Here is a 17,276-nt window from a genome sequence, read left to right on the forward strand (position 1 = left end):
TTGTAATTTTCCTTCAACGTCGTCGCACACAACCCTGATAGCCTATTAATCAAGATTGATTGTGAAGACTGGCATCTGAAACTTTTTTAATAGAAAAACTCTGACACCTGTAAACTGCAATCTTTTAAGGCATTTTCAATTTATTTAAAACCACTAGATCTTGAAGCTGATCATGATATGCATATTTACTAGAGACAGCTGACAGAGACAGACAAATGGTGTAAAAAAAACTACAGGTTGAAACTGATTGGCAAAAATAACAATTGCTTTCAATCAATTCTTGGTTTTAAAGCCAGAAATCATTTTTAAAAAACACGGTAAATCTAAAACAATCATCTGATGTGTAGCACTGTTAGAACAAGACACAAGACAATAAGTAAACTATTTGACAGATGCTATAGAAACAACAGTTACAGTAGCAAGATTCAATATGTCCATTATTGGAATATCCCAAAGGGTTATCACATATTCATGACCAATAGTCCTTGATTTGGGCGGATTAAGCTTCCCTGAACAAAATATAACACAAAGTGTAGACAATGTATCTTACAGTAATGTAGTACAAAGTGTGCTCTCCCTTTTCAAGATAAGATTCAGTGTATTCATGACAAGTTCAAGAGAGAAAAAGCAGAACATGCATGTGTAGTTCATTCATAGAGACAGGAATCATCTGTGAATTCTTTAAACCATCCATACAGTACAACATTGTTTTCATGGAGCCCCTCCACAACAACTGCATTAGAAAAACATACAAAAACTACTCACTAGTTTATTGTGAAATGGTGAAAGCTACACGTTTGCTATACTTTACATCCATATACTGTACGTTAGCCCTTCAACTTATTACAGTTTTGCTTCTGACCAAAGTAGTCTTCTTTTGATTCTAACAAGACGATTTGAGCATTAAAAGAAAACGGAAAAAAGAAGTTTTGCAAAATCTCTTTCTTTCTTTGAGACCGAACAGGTCTTCGGTTTTTTTTTAATATATGTTTTTTCTTTTTGTTTTTTTAAATACCCTTAATACAGGTTTAAAGTGGAAAATAACATAAATATTTATATTCTAAAACTTAAAACTTTGACAAAAATCTATATAAAAGGAATAAAGACATGAATGTTAATAGAAATATTAAATCAAATAAAGAAAATCCATAATATACTACATTTTATTTCAAATATTTATTTTCCAATTGTTCTTCAAGTTGTAGTACTGAAGGTGTGACAAACTTAAATGAGTCTGAACCAGTCCAGCTTTGAAGTGTCAACTAGATATTAGTGCTATGGAGTGGGTTTAAGATGGAGAATCCAGTAACTGTTGGTTTGGGCCCGACTCATTTAGTTAGCTGCTAGAAGACAAAAGCAGGTCAGGCTCCTTGGCTCCCTCCTGCCCACTGTTGCTGTGTCCACAGTTCCCTGTCAGCTCTGGGAAGAGACTGGTCCGACTAGAGTGACTTGGGGAGCCTGGAGTTGGACTCATGCCCGGCTTCTTGGGAGGGATCGGAGGCGGATGGGTCCTCTCTGAGCGGGGAGTGAGGGGGGAGCGGATGCCTGGCGACAGAGGCCCTGAAGAAGGTGACCTCCCCCCAGGAGGTGATGCTGCTACGTTGCGGTAGTCTGTACCAAATGGCGAGCTGCTGATTGGTGCCAGCTTGACGCCAGACTGCTGGCTGGTGAAGCGGGACAGCACCTGAGTGACAGTGTTGCGGGCCAGCTGCTTGGCTGTGCTGTGCTCTGGTGGGGGAGGGATGGATGAAGTGGTGGGGGAGAGGTCCCTGGGGGAGAGAGGGCCACCGTGCTGCTGCTGCTCCAGCTCGGCCTGGCTCTGGAACTTGTGCCTGGCGGCCTGGAAACGCTGGTTGACTCCAGCCTGGTAGGAGGACTGATGGAAGCCTGGGCTGCCCAGGCGCTTGGCAAGAACAGGGGAGGAAATGGGGGAAGAGGAGAGGGAAGAGGAGGCTGTGCTGGAGGGAGACTGAGGATGAGGGTGAGGATGAATGTGAAGAGGAGAATGTAAAAGTACTCCTGTATTCTCCACCACCCCTCCATTTTCTGCTCCCCTGCCTTCCTGTGTCAGTTCTGTCTCTTTATGAATGTGATAGCCGTTGACCTTTGACAGTGAGGTGGATTTAGGAGTGACAGTTGCCTTTCCGTCTGGCTCAGTCTGAACAGAGGTGGACACCACCATCATCTTGGAAAGCGACTCTTTCACCTCTGTCACGGCCTCCTTTGCCTCCTCTTTACATCCACCTGTTTCAATTAACCTCTTCCTGAGCTCCTCCAGCTGTCTCTCAAGCTCCCTACTCCTCTCCTCCTCTTTGCTGATCCTGGCCTTCATCTGCTCTCGCTCTGCGTCGAACTCGGCCAGCTGGCACTTCGACCCGGCCTCCAGCTGGGCTGCCCTGCCTTTCTCGTCTTCAAGAACCCCCCGGAGCTTCTCCAGGGCACTGGTCTCCTCTTGGAGCAAGGTGCGGAGTTGGGAGACCTTCTGAGCCTCCTCCTGAGCCAGGCTGCTGGCTTTCTGGAGCTCAAGAGTCAGAGACGAGGAGAGCTGCTGCTGCTGGGACAGCGATTCCTCCACCTGGCTCACTGCCTGTTCATGCTCCCTCTCTAACCTTCGCACTGTTGCACACTCCACTTCCAACTGGAAAGAGAGGGAGAGAGATTAACGAGTCAGTGTGAGGGAGCTTTTCCAAATTTGGCCACAAGGAGGCAAAAGAACATTACTTTACATATGATCCAACACAAGATGAGAAACAATCCCCCTTTTTTTTTTAAATCACAGTTAGCAAAAAAGGAGTTTTCTGTGTAAAACATTCTGATATGTATTTTGAACCACACTTGTTGCTATAATTAAGTTGGCAGCAGCTGACTGTCTTTGTATAAATGTTTAAATGGACCTCATTTCTCTCTGTTCTAGGCCTACTTTAAAGGTAATACTCTCCATTTTTCCATTATTTGCCAACAACATCCATGATCCTGGCTCTAACGTCTTCATGATTTCATTCAAATAGCTGATTTGAAACAGATCAAGTGGTATAAAACATGTATTATTTGGTTTATTAGACACAAAGCTTATAAAAATAGGGCTCACACAAAGCACTGAGGTTTGAAATGACTGACATCCTCTGTAGGCGATCGAATTCCCGTTTCCCTCCCCGCTTACATAGCGTCTAATAAACTACATTCAAACGAGGTCCACTTGAGTCACACAGAAGTAGGAAAAGGGATGAAGGACAGTTTGTGCTGTTTCAGCATTAGAAGGCAGAGGAAGACATGTAGTTGTTCATGTTCTGCCTTGTTAAATAATTATTTGCTTACAGGGCATGTTTATGGAAAGTTCAGCTTTCCATGAGGTCAGTAAAGGGTGACTACGCAGCTTAAAAGCTTTGATGAGTAATGGAGGGAAATGGGAGGTGATGAAATACAATCGGGTGTATGATTAGTGGACAAAAAACAACACGTGCGGGAAAGCTTGAGGAAGAGTGGGAGACACTCAGGAACCCTGTCTTACATAAGGCCCTTGAGCGAAGTTTGTATAGTGGATGATTGTGTGCTCACAGTGTGCGTGCGTGAGCTGACCTTGCATTAGACATGGACATCCATTATCTCAGGTTTCCTGGGGCCATAAAGCCCCGCGGCTGCTGGACAACTAAACAATGGCCTCTTCCTCCTCTGTTTCCTATGGAACAGCCCTGTTCTTGTGCGTACGGGTGCCTGTGTGTGTCTGTACTGTAACAGGGCAGGCCCTCTCTACCCTACTGAGTTACACAAGGGTTGCACCTTCCATCTTACAGCTACCCCACTGTGAACGACACGGTGCAGCCAGGTAGAGGAGAGGGAAAGGGAAGCAGAAAAATCTCTTCCACCAGATGTGCTCGTCTATCAGCAAGTGAAAGCTGTGAGCACCAGTTTTGCTGAGGCTTACAGTACACGTGGGCTTTTTGATCTATTACACGTCAGTCATACCTGTTGCAGCAGTTTGTCTCTCTCTGTCCGCAGCATGAAGGTGAAATCATCGCTGTGCGCAGTTTCTTGGGCACGGCGTCGTTTCTCCTCCTCCAGATCAGCTATCATCTATCAAACACACAGCCCAATGAAACAATTATATGACATGACATGCAGATGGATTTCTTGCTGCAGGATTCAGTGCATGAATTTTACATCCTTCTCAAACTAGCTAATTACCTTTCTTTGATTTATTTTCCTTACAGGAAGTTCCCTGCACCGCACAGTATTGCTGCTGTGACACGTGGCCCCTGACAAATTCAGCCCGTGATGCAGAGCCTCCTTTTCATTACAAGCTTCTATTGTGGATTCAAACGAAGCGTCAAATGTTTTTCTTCATGTTTTGGGACCAATGATGTCATTACCCTAAAAATACACTCAAACAAAATTCCCATATTTAATGATCCAACACGATCCTTCTTTTGTGCAACAACATAAGCAATTTACTTTTAGAGTCATTGTGATTATATAAATGTAATGTTTCGATTGTTCGACTGCTGCTGTTTGTTCCCAATTAAGCAGCAAGTGGGATCAAACCACAGCATGAAAGCTGTTTTTAAGTGGTTACATCTATCTTTTTTTTTCTTCCCTCAGTTGGACTTCTTGACTAAACAAGGCTCTGGAGTTCTGTGTTTGGATCGCATGAGTCGGAGGCAATACTACGCAGCCACCACTTGAATCTAGTTCTACAAACGGGTATAAAATATATATATATATATATATATATATATATATATAATTGGCATTTTGTGTGATTTGGCGTGCAACACCACTATCATAAACACAAATCCCAGGTCTGTAACAACTAATCAGACGTAATTGTAGGTGTGAACTACAAACTTATTACTCATTATGTATAAACATGCAAAAAAAAGCTGTACAGCATTGAAATGTTTTGTTATTGTGTCAACAATATCAATAAAACTTTGAAGCTTCAAACTATCGGTTCAGCACTAATTGCAAGGATTTGTCTGATCATCAACTCTCTACAGTTCACTAATAGACATTCTGTAGCTTCTGTGTTTATGACTCAGGGTGCACACTCTGATGCACAGCTTTATCAGTGCACACACCGATAAAGCTGCATATCACCCCTGGGTGCGGCTGCCGTCTGTCTGCCTCACTCCTCCAAGCCAAGTCTACAGCTGAATCACGGGGACCAATAGACACACGCATACATTCACACACACAACAAGCCTATTGTACAAGTGTGAGCTCCAGTCTGACACTGGCTGGCTGACTAGGGCATGGTCCCCACACGCAAATTTGAGATGGGCGAGCTGTGGAGCTCACTGAACGTGTGAAAGTGTGTTAATCGTATATGAGTGTGCACTGCTACTCACCCTCCTGTGTCTGTTTTCAGCAGCAGCCAACTGTCCCATCATCCTCTCCTGCATCCTCTTGCAGTGGGCCATGACCAGTTTAAGCACAGCCAGAGGGTTTGGGCCCACCGCCCGGCCCTGGAGGTGTGTGTGAGGCTGGGTGAGCGTGTTCTGGCGCTCCTCGGGCTCGCTGTCCCGCTGCAGGGCCAGGAATGGATCGCTGAGGTCATACTGGCCGTAACGCTCCTGGACGAAAGCGTCTCTGTGCTGAGCCTGATGGATACACACAAACATACAGCACACGTGTAATTGTGTTGTTGGGTCATTTCATTAACTCCTACCACACAGTTTTTAGCAAAGCAGGCAACATAGTGGCAATAAGACAGCAGGTGCCAAGAGCTGTGTATGATAATCCATGCACATGTTCAGTCCTGTCTGAGCAGAGAAAATGACCAGTGTGTTTGTGTACGTCAGTGCGCCGATTTGAGAGGATGAGGTCTCCTTTCCACACTGCAGCACAGGAAAAAATGTGGCCAGAAGATAACATGAGGCCCGACTGCCAGTGCCAAGAAAAACACAAAGTAACTCATTTCAAACACACTGTATGTAAATACACACACTCGCGCACAAGAGAAGAGCTTTTAGGTAATACGCTTACATATTAATATCATCACAGTAGGTTTGTGTGTTTGTGTGTGTGTGCAGGAAATCTTTGCGGACTGATGTTATTGTCAGTGTGAGCAGATGGTCTCTCCCCTCAACCCAAACACAAAGAGGTGAGGCACGACTGTCAACCCCCACCAGGGGCAGATGTTAACTCCTCCCCTGGGACGCAGGGGTGAAGGACTGGGCCATGAAATCAGACGCACACATAGAGCTGTTTCTAATGAAGAGGTTAGATTAAACCGAATTTTTTTTTTATAATAACTGAATAAAAAGCGACTTGTTTAAGAGTAAAAGTGAGACCCTGAGGGACAAAATATTGCAGCTCAACCAACGTCAGTGTGAAACGTGATGGGACCTTGTTGACCTCGCTCCGGGTCACCCTGATACAACGTCATCAGGTCTCATTAACTGCATACAGTGAGTTGGTTCGAGTTCCAGAGGCATGCAGGATCAGCTGGCGGGGCTAGTGATGTCAGCACATGCCGCGGACTTCACACCACGTGCCTTCGGGACAGCCGTCGCTGTCTCGTCGCAGTCCTCATCAGACACCGCGGCTCTCAGGCCTCCCTTCAATCCCCCTGCCCAAACATGCATGGCAATACATTCCTCTGCCTGTTCATCATCGTTTCTCAGAAAATGCCTCTCTTCACTTCCGCCTCTCTGTCAACCGCTCTTTTTCACACGCTGTGGCAGCACAAATACACACATAGACACAAACACACACACACACACACACACACATCCTGAGGGCATCAGTAAGGAGGCTGTATTTGAGGCTCTTTCTCCCGCTGAACAAAGAATGTGACCCTCAGTGAAGAGATTACAGGACTTCAACAAAGACACTGTCTCAATGCCTTCAGTCTCGTGCATTGTCTCCATGGCTGACCCAGTGGGCCTCAGTGTGTGAGAGTGGGTACGAGTATAGTATGTATCTCTTTTTCCTTTTTTTTGGTGAATGTGAATGTGTACGTGTGTAAAAGTCTGAGTGTATGTTTACTTGTGGCTGTGTGCTCGCGTTTTTGTGCTGGGCTTTGGAGTAAAGCTGTAAGGCTTTTTTCATCAAGCTCGGGACAAAACTGCAGCTTCCTGAGGTAAATAACTGTTTAAACAGACCATTAAGGGCCGGGCTGAGATTGGATTGTGTGTGTGTGTGAGTGTGTGTGTGTGTGTGTGTGTGTGTGTGTGTGTGTGTGTGTAGCAGTCCTAGCTGGTCTCCCATGGTTTTCTTGGGATAGTTCTGATCATAATGACAGAGTGTGCTTTTCTTTATGAGAGGGCACAACAAGCAAACCCTCTCTGCTGCAAAGCTCTCATTTCTGCCCGACTACTGATGACAACTGTCTCTCCAACTAAGTCATGGGAAGGGGCTGTGTTATCTGCTGCTAATATACCTTTTCCCACTGTTTCATAATCGACAGTTACGCTTTTCAACTTTCATCAAGTATGTAAGAATTCCTCTGCAATTTCATGCAATGTTGGAGTGATCAAAAAGGTTGTGCTCGGGTATTTCCTTCTTCAACAGCCTGTATCCTCCGATGCATTCTCGCAGCTTTAACGAGGTGCGAAAGACAATCTGATGCTTTTCACCTGGAAAAAGTCTCTGTCAGTCAGTTAGCTACAGCCTTAGGGCACAATCATGTCCTTGTGTGAGCTGAAAAGAGCCAGGGAGTCCTGTTACCTTAGTGAGCCTCTGTAATGAGTCTCAAACAATGAAGTAAGCTTCTAGCAAGGACAAAATTACAGCTCTGAATGGTACCGGGTGCATATCTCCTCTTACAAATGTACTGCTTAGCCCTTAATCTGGCTCCTAAAATCATGCTGAAAGAACAACATTGCAATCAAAAATGAAGATGAATACATACTCATGGACATATATACAGTATGCATGTGCATCTATGAGCACAGCTGGCACATGTCTGCCTAAGTGGTTCGTAGCATGACTGGCTGTCTCCAGCGTAATATACAGAAGCGTTGCAGTGGGGGTTATGGGAAAAGTATGCATTCCTGGTGAATTAGCCCGCTCTCCAGAAGAACAGTTAGACGCAGAGACAAAAGGACAGCAGGACCAGACCTGTCAGATATGAAAAGCTAATTTCATGGAATTTAAGGAGTCCTGTGCAAGAGTCTTTGCAACAAGAGGACAGAGGACAATGCATCAGGATGCTCCAACATTTCACTTTGGTTAAAGGAGGAATATGTAAGAATTTTAAGAGATTCAAAAGTTAACGAAAATTCCTCATCAGGATGTGAAGAAATAGCAGTTTTGAAAATGTGATGCGTTGTTTCAGAGATATCTACTGAAGTTAGCATGCTAACAAGCTAGCCCCAGCCCATCCCGGCCCACATATCTTACTAGCAGTGTCAACACTCCCCTGGTCCCCGAGTTCCCAATACGAACGGCTAACTGAGCTAACGGCAGCTACAGTTAGCAGCAGAAAGCGGTTACTGAGGTGATATGCTGCCCCCTATTTAATTTGTGAATGAATATGACAGGTGGCCAATTCTTAAAATTCTAATTAAGAACATTTTAAAAAATAGCTAAAACTATCAACAAAATGCAAAGAAATAGCCGTTTTGAAATTATGATGTCTATGCATTGTGTTTCAGAGGTATCTACTGAAGTTAGCATGCTAACCAGCTAGCCCCTGCCCGGCCCAATCTAAATATCCTACTAGCGAGGTAAACGCTAACCCTCCGCTGTTCCCCAAGCTCCCAGTCCGTACCGCTAACTGAGCTAACTAGCTAATGGCAGCTACAGTTAGCAACAGTAAGCGGTTACTCTGGTGGTATGCTGCCCACTATTTGTTGAGTATAAATTTGAGATGGAGCAAATTCTTATGTTTGCACCTTTAAACAGCAAAATAAACTAATAATGAGGTTGTCCTTGTCAAACCAAAAAAGTAGCACATGTATCGAGAATCTGGATTATAAACCTGCAGTGCAGGGAAAGTCTCGGGCGATTGTTTGAGAAAAGAAAAGAGGACAGTAGGTCAGATGCAGACACACTTGTGTTGGATCCTGTTCAGATTTATGACTCTGGCCTCAGAGTTTTCTTGGATGAAGAAGCAAGACTTCAGTAGTGCAGTTTATCTCCCAGGGAGTGGACAATTACTCTGCTCTACTTCTGTAAGAGAAGGAAACAGTCAATGGACCACTTGTCAGCCGTGTTGAATAACAGTCCTTGGCAGGTGAGGGGTATCAGTCCACTGGCAGTCACATCTGATTTAACAGAGCCGGTGAGGCTGCAAACTCAAACAGACACAAAGGGCTCTGACCCATTTTGTTGTGTGCTGGGCATTAGAGCATTAAGAAATTACAGAACAGTCAGCTGGGGAAACTCCAAGAACTTATTAAACAGTGTCCAAGGCCACAAACAAAATAGAAGCTGAATTACCCATCGATCAATTTCTCATAAGATTCAATTCAGTCTTAACACTGTGGCATCTCTCCATCTCTGATTAACTGATATTCGGAGAATGAAAAGGTTTGTCAAAAACATTATTTAGTGCCTCACGCAGACGGTGCAGAGAACAGAGTTGGGTGAGAGAGAGAGAAAGAGAGCCTTTATAGCCCCCTTTTCATTTATAGCAGCACAGCGCAGGTTAGTACATTCACTTCAGTTAGTTAAGGTTACACTGATTCGTTTGTCCAGTTGATGCAGAACCACTAAGTATCAGTGTTTCCAGCTTTAAACACTATATTGGCAATTTGGGAAGCCAGTGAGGGATCATGCTATTGTTTCAAGGTTGTGGGAGAGAGAGAGAGAGAGAGAGAGAGAGAGAGAGAGAGATGAGATTTTAAATGTTTGCTTTTTTAAGTGTAAGCTAAGGTGTACTTACGGCTTAAGCTGTATCCTCCACACCTCCCACCCACACATTAACCACAGATGGCACTAAGATAACTGGGCAGACACCAAGCAAAACCTCACTTTGCTTTATGGGCCGTGCAATGAGACAACTTCCAAGTAATGTTTAACAGCCTCAGACGCTATCATCAGTGGTTTCTGATGAAACGTGGAAGCAGGTGCTCTCACCCTTTGGTCAGACGGTGCATAGCATATCATTAGGAGGAACAAGGAAGTGCTCCGGTGTTTCTTGAAAAAATTAAATAAACAGAATTAGCTCTCTGATGGCGACACAAGCACAAACCTCATTGAGAAAGCAGCGATTTTTCTTATCTCAGACGTGGTTTGGCCTGACCTCTGATATCACTATTTTATTTGTAGCGGGCAAATACTCTCCTGTTCAGTGCAAACAGGGTGGAGTTTTTTTTACCATTACAGGTATCACCCCTCTGGATCTAAAGATAGGAAAGGCTTCCAGACAAAAGGCATCCGACCAACAACATGTGCGTGGTGCGCTGTGTGTAGGTGTGTGCTTCTGTGCAACCGTTTTTAACAATAAAAGCAAGAAGCTATCATTGGGTGCTTTGATGTCAACCGAACATTCAGGTCAGGGAGCTTTACTCTCGCAGGCCCCCGGGCTCAGGCTGTTGATTTGAAAGAGCTTCACTGACATCATACACCAGTGTGCGTTGCAGTGTTATAGATAGGCACTGCTTTGCTGTGTAGTTTCTGCTCTTTACTTAATCATACTTTCCCCTCACCAATCTCGACAACATGTCCAAATTGGGCAGTGATTCTTGTACAGTGACAGAATACACAATCTTATCTGAACAGCACACTCTAGCCAGGCCCTATTGTTTTATGGAGTCAGGAAAAGACGTCAGCCTGCAAAAATAGATAAAGCATTTTAGGATTACAGGATATGACACCATATGAAAAACAAAACAGGCGCTGCTGAGCATGACTGGAACATTCTAACCACCGCAAACCTGGTCGCCAGCGCGAATGAAAACCACTGTCAAACAGCAATATGTTTTACAAGAAGTTGAAGCAGTTTTAGCTACTGAGAACTTGCTCTATGATGGATTTATGTGATTAAACGGAACACAATAACGGCATTAGCTCCAATATTGACGTAAACAATCATCTACTCAACAGATATGCCACTCCTGTTGGAATGCAGGACCTGTTTCTGCCGTCAAGTTCTCAGGAATGTTCCCTCTCGTAAAACTGCTTATCTGTGTCCTTGGTGACGAGAGCCAAAAACAGTGCGATCAACAATCTGTAGAGACAAGCCCCAAAGGTGACACCATCTTATGAGTAATGAAAGCAAACACTGATACACTTCCAAGTCCTCAGGGGTTTTTCTGGGTGGGAAGGAAGGGTTAAAAAGCGCCTGAATGCGGTTGTCCCGAGCAATCTAAAGGCATCCCAAGTACTTGCTGCTGAGAGGAGGAAATATTTAAAGTCTGGATTGGAGAGCCTCCCTGCCTTTTTCACAACCCTCCTCACATGCAAGTAAACACAGCGAGTTTGGTCAATGCAGTATTTAAGCTGTACAGACTGAGAGGGGAGAGCTCTAGTTAGAGAAAAACACTGTTTGTGGCAAATCAAGATCCAGGCTAGAAAATGAGCCAAGAGACAGAGAGGGACAGACAGTACGTCCTGGGTGCCAGAACAATGCGCAGAGACAGAGCTCGCTATTGGACTATATTGGCCTGCTATCAACCCCTTCTGCAGCCACATGTCACACACAATCTGCCCGAACATGGACGACTCATTCAAAATGGTATACACACCCCCAGTGGGTAGAAAGGAAGTCAGTGATTTGAGCCTACAACTCTGTACATCCTTTCCACAATAAACACCACAGCCTCTAACTGGCCCACAAGAGACCACCAGTGTGTGTGTGTGTGTGTGTGTGTGTGTGTGTGTGTGTGTGTGTGTGTGTGTGTGTGTGTGTGTGTGTGCGCGTGTGTGTGTGTGCATGTGTGTGTTAGAGTGAGTGGGCAGATAGGACATGGGTCATGGTCAAAGATGAAAGACCCCCCGTAATGTGGCTGTGTGTGAGGAAATAAGAAGGAGGAAAGGAGGAAGAGGGGGGAAAACAGTATAAGTAGAGATATGGAAAGAGGAGAAGTTCAGACAATAAGGCGACTGTACATTTGTCCTAAGGGAATGACTGTGTGTGTGTGTGCGTTGAGTTTCGGTTCAAACCCTGCATGCGTCAGATCTGGACAGATGCCACTGAAGATGCATCTGAGCTGGTGCTGGTTGGAGCAGCTTCCCCTCAGGTCTCATGATTAAAGCCTCGCTCTCTGGCTAGATAAACTTCACTATCAAAGCCTGTTTATTAGACCGAGACAGTCAATGTTGCTACTTGTCCTCGTCACAGCTTCGATCACTACTTCAGACAATGAGTCAAGCGTTTAGGGCTCGAGCAGGCTCACGGAGCGGCTGCTGTGGTCATCAGTATGAAAGGCGGCCAGAGGCACGGAGAGAGACAATTGGACTAGACTCAAACACTGCGAAGCCTTGTAGCCGAGGAAAAGCTGAGTGAGTGAACTGCACAAAACTGAGGATTAAAGGAGGAAAGCCTGTGACAGAAATCATCTTTAAACATTAGACATCTTCAATGTGATACGGTTGTTGTTGAGTAAAGCCAGCATTAAAGGATCACCCAAAAATGAAAATTCAGTCATTATCCACTCATCGCTATGGGGATCGGCTGTCGGGTGAGGTAGTCCACAAAACATTTCTGGAGCTTCATAGCCAAAACAGTGTTGCAGCATTCTCCTAAACAACTGAAGTATCTGGGGATTTGTTTTAAAATGTAAAAAACAACTGAAAAACCCCCATATAACGGATTCATACAGTGCAGCTGGTGCAATCCAAGTCTCCCGAAGGTTTGAGATCCCAAATTAATTGGAAATTTCCTCATTCACACCCTTTTTTTAAGCCAAAATCTTCACTCTAGCTACTTAGCTATAAGCCTTATCTGAAGTGGGTGCACAAGCTCAACCGCGTGTGGAGAGTGAAAAAAAGTCTTTTAAAATCAGTTGGGGATCTGCCCGCTTCTGAAGACTGGGATTCTACCCAACAAGCTGTATGGTGGCATCTTACAGGGTTAATAGACTTAGTTAGGTTAAGTCCCCTTCTACTTCAGTTGTCGAGGAGAATGCTGCAACACTGTTTTTCTGGGAAGCTCTTCGAATGTTACCCAACTTTCCATTGGCATGACAGTGAGTAGATAATGACCGAATTTTCGTTTTTTGGGTGAACTTATCCTTTAAGGTGCAGTACAGCCACCTACCACAACAAAGCAAGAAGGGAAAGAAGTGAACATTTTTGAGTGGTACTATTATTTTCACAGTTTTATCATGTCTGTATTACTAACATGATAAGAGTTTTTTATCCTCAACTATCATGGATATCTTCAATACTATGTTATATCGCAACATCCTTGTATCAGAGGTTGTCTGAGGTGTCTGTGTCTTCATATTAATTAGTGGAAATGCACAGCAATCTCTGACTGACTTGAAAAACGGCATCTTCTCTGTATTTTCTAAGCGCTCACTACGCAGTTGGATGCAGCTGATTGTCAGAGGCAAACAACTATTACAAGGATTTAAACTATGCACCCTAGGCAAGGTACCAAGTAGCCACCGAAGTCCTCCTCCTCCTCAGGGAACATTTTGTTTCTGCTTAGCAGCGAGCGGATATTCCTGGATTAAAACTAATGTGAGTGCAAAATTACTCAAGGCACATTTGAGACACAACAGGTAACAACTGCAGCCTGTCTGAACTGGGTGTCGACACAATGGGGACATATCTGGGTCTGTGTAGAGCCCGAATTGGAAAAAAAAACAAAGTTGAAAAAGAGAAATAAGGATTTTATCTGTTGTGACCAGCATTAATGTCGGTGCTCGGTGGAATGAAAGGCCTGGGAAACCAGAATGACTCCTGTGCCATTGTCTTTACTAGCTCTGTTTCCCTGTTTTCCTGTTTACACATCCCCTCCCTGCTAGCTCACATTCTTTTTGGGGGCTGTAATGCTGAAACAGGTTCATTTAGTGTCCTTCACAAAGGCAGGCGAGAGAGCGTGTTATAATTTCATGGGTTGCAGAGTTGGCTCTTATATTATTTCTCAGTTATAATTAGTTATATATGTGAGGTGTGCTGCAATATGTATGACATATGTCCATCCGTGTGTATCAGTGGCCAACTCACCCTGACGGCATGTATGACCACATCCTGGGCCTCCAGCTCTCCCTCCAAGATACTGAGGAGAGTCAGCAGCTCTGCTCTGCTCAGAGCCTCCACGTTCATCTTCTCATCCTTAAGAGATAGAGGGAGTGAGAGGGAAAAGAGAAAGAGGTGTTTTTTTTAAGAGTTATTTCAAGAGTTAAATAAGCTTCTGGGTATTATAAATGGATTTATGTGGTAGCATGTCTGAGTGCATTTTGAGTGAGTGAGTGAGTGGCACGGAGCTGATATTGGATGGGACTCGGGGTCCCATCTGTGGCCTCACTGGGCTGTGCTCAGGGTTATAAACAGGAAGCCATTAGCATATCTGCATGTTAAGTTGCTAAGGGACTGAGGACAGCTGTCTGCTCCATTCAGTCTGCACTGTCCAGGTTCAGTGTGCTCCAAATACCAACAGAGTTAGGCAAATGTAATTGTCTGGCACACACTTTTAATGTACTATCCACCCCCGCCACTCCATGCACTGTATCCTGTGATTCATCAGCTAGGTCCAGTCTAGTCACAGGGTCCAGACATAACACGCCAAACTCAGCTGACATCACCCTTAAAATTAAAAGAAAGAGAGAAAAGAAAACACAGTTGGCTTCATCCTTTTTAAGCAGGGATGAGGTCACTTTCAGGTCATAATCATGTACAGGCTGTGAAGTCGGACAAAAGGAGCTATAATGATCAGCCTGTCTCTTACGACTCACGTCAAATAACAAAAGCCCAGTGCAGGATCACTTAAGAGTTTACAGTCCGATACCGATCATTGGTGATCAAGCAGACCGATGACTGATCCGCATTTGCAGTAAAAATTCCAATCTTGGTGTCAAAACTTAAAATAAGCAGTGATGGGAGTACAATTTACTCAAGTCCTGCACTCAAGTACAATTTCCTGCTACTTTGTGCTTCACTCCACTACATTTATTTGTTCATTTTAGTTACTAGTTACTTTGCAGTTTTAATTGGCTCTTGTTTGGGAAGTGTAATCAGTCGTTGTAATCGTGTTTTGGGCGGGGCATTGAGTGAGACCACAGTGTGGTGACTACAGACAGAGCATCAGCAACAGGACACAAACAACACTGATACCGGTAATTGTTAAAATGCTGATTATCAGCCCCAATACTTCTATTGCAGTTGCTATTCCTGTGCAGTGTGTATACCTCTTTAACCTATACGAGATACAGATGGGTGTCAGATGAAAATAAATCCCACGTAAGGTGTCTCGGTAAGGTGTTGGGCTGCCAGAACAACTTCAGACTTGTTCCTCTGCTGGAGGGATTAACACCATTCCTCCAGAAGATTTTAGTGTTGTGATGGTGGCGATCACTCTATCTAATGGGTCCCAAATCTACCCGTGTTCAGTTGACATTAGATCTGCTCTCTGCAAAGGATATAGCATACAATCCTTATCCTTTTCAAAGCTTAGTGACCCTTCATTCCCTGTAGGGAAGCATCTGCGTTTGTTATGTTTTTCCACTTATTTGTTCTGGGTCTGCCTTGGATTTGTCGCCCGTCTTCTGTATTCAAAGTGAAAGCAACAGCCTCTCCTCTCCTCTCCTATTTACTTTCTTGCAGCAGAGTCCAAATTCCTCTGTGCACTTTGTGGATCGCCACAAATCATCAACGTGTGAATCAGCAGATATTTACTGGCTCCTTACTTGACGCGCGGGCTATAGCGAGGGTGGCTTGCAGTTCTGTGATATTAGCCGGCTCGGATAATAGTGTGTGTTTGATGTGTTGGGCTGTCAAAGTAGGCCAAACTCGCTTTGTGTCACATGATATCTGAAAATCAGCTTCCATGGAAAATCATTCCAGCATTCCAGGGATGCCCGCACCATGGGAATCATCACTCAGGGGTAAATCCTTGAATCCCACTCTGCAGCCCACATTGGTTTCAAGTGGCAGTGCTGCAGTTCGGCTTTGTGAGGCTCGGTAGATAAACTGATTGGCAGCCAGATGTAAATATCTTGACAGTGCTGTCATGAGATGGTACATTACTGCAAATCAGCAAATGATCAAGTCATGACAGAAGCCAGCTGACAACACAAGCCAAAAATGGCTCCATGTCAAACTGTTGACTCTTTTCCGCTTCATTTTCCTTCACCCTCTTCACAGTCATCTCTCTCAGGTACAGCAAACAACATCTGGGTTAAACTTTAGTCATCTTGGCTGAGGAACCAGGAAAGGATCTGTGCTAGCGTGCTCAAAGTGCAGGACAGGCTGCTGCTCAGCGTGCTCAGGGCTATCAATGATCGCAGTGGTTGCTGAGGAACAGCAGAGGATCCACCTGCCGTCTTGGGCCTTTGTCTGACACAAGGGACTGTCATTATTTTCCGTGCTGGCAACATGCAGTTCAATTTCGAAGTGTCACAGATATCACACAACACAACAAATTAGCCATTATCTGTATAGATTGCCTGGAGTGATAATGGTAAAATCAATACTGCATCAATAGCAGTGAAGTACACACACCCATTAGCCTGAAAATGAACTCAACACAGGACCCCTGGATCCCAGCGACTGCTGCTCTCATCTACCATCTATCTTCACGCTGAATGACATAATCATTCAGCGTTAAGTCCTGCCTATTTTGCTGTAATGGCTGTAAAGTTTCACTTAGCCAGAAATGCCAAAGCCCCGTGCAGGACGAGCACATATCAGAGATCTGTCTATGGACTTTTGCATTTTTTTTTGCTTTCTCACTAAAAAAGAAAGAAGGGGGGAAAAAAAGCCAAAATTGGAGATATAATCACTAGAAAGCAGAAGCAGAAATCTCCACAACCTTCCGTGTAAACATACCTTCATGCGCTCTGTTCCGGCCGCATTAATTGTTCTCCAGATCCCAAAACGAGGCTCCACAACAGCGTGAATCAAAGCCGTCCACTGTCACAAGCGCTCTGAGGCGAGGGCGAACAACAGACGTTCAGGGACGAGGCCGCCAGCCAATCAAAGGGGCGTAGTGCAGCGTTCTGACCAATGGCTGGCGGGCTTTTCGCTGGGGGGCGGGGACAAGGGCGTTCCCGGGTTTGTGGGATAAACCTCTTTGTTTCGGACGTCCAGTGTTGAGTTGTGTGCCCGTCGCTTGGTCTCAGTCAAGTGCTCGCAGATTCGTCCTAACGATGGCGCAGTTTACCCCGTTTGTTAATGAGAGGAACTGTCTAAGTTTTAAGCAAACGCCTTCAGTTAATAGT

General features: G+C 44.6%; 1 protein-coding gene across 2 annotated transcripts; it reads right to left on the reverse strand.

Annotated features, from left to right (window-relative positions):
• Positions 1-115: 115 nt before the first annotated feature.
• Positions 116-17,002, reverse strand: cttnbp2nlb (CTTNBP2 N-terminal like b). 2 transcript variants are annotated; one of them, XM_084367699.1, is made up of 6 exons: positions 16,885-17,002; positions 14,529-14,643; positions 14,065-14,172; positions 5,346-5,597; positions 3,964-4,071; positions 116-2,638 (listed from the first exon to the last, which is right to left on the reverse strand). In XM_084367699.1, exons 2-6 carry the CDS (start codon positions 14,637-14,639, stop codon positions 1,337-1,339), a joined length of 1,881 nt encoding a protein of 626 aa, XP_084223825.1. In that variant the 5' UTR covers positions 14,640-14,643; positions 16,885-17,002; the 3' UTR covers positions 116-1,336. The 2 variants fall into 2 exon arrangements, with proteins under 2 accessions (XP_084223825.1, XP_084223826.1); XM_084367700.1 differs by lacking the exon at positions 14,529-14,643.
• Positions 17,003-17,276: the final 274 nt, after the last annotated feature.

This window comes from Pagrus pagrus, assembly GCF_965226575.1.
Source record: "Pagrus pagrus genome assembly, chromosome: 11".
Lineage (NCBI taxonomy): Eukaryota > Metazoa > Chordata > Actinopteri > Spariformes > Sparidae > Pagrus > Pagrus pagrus.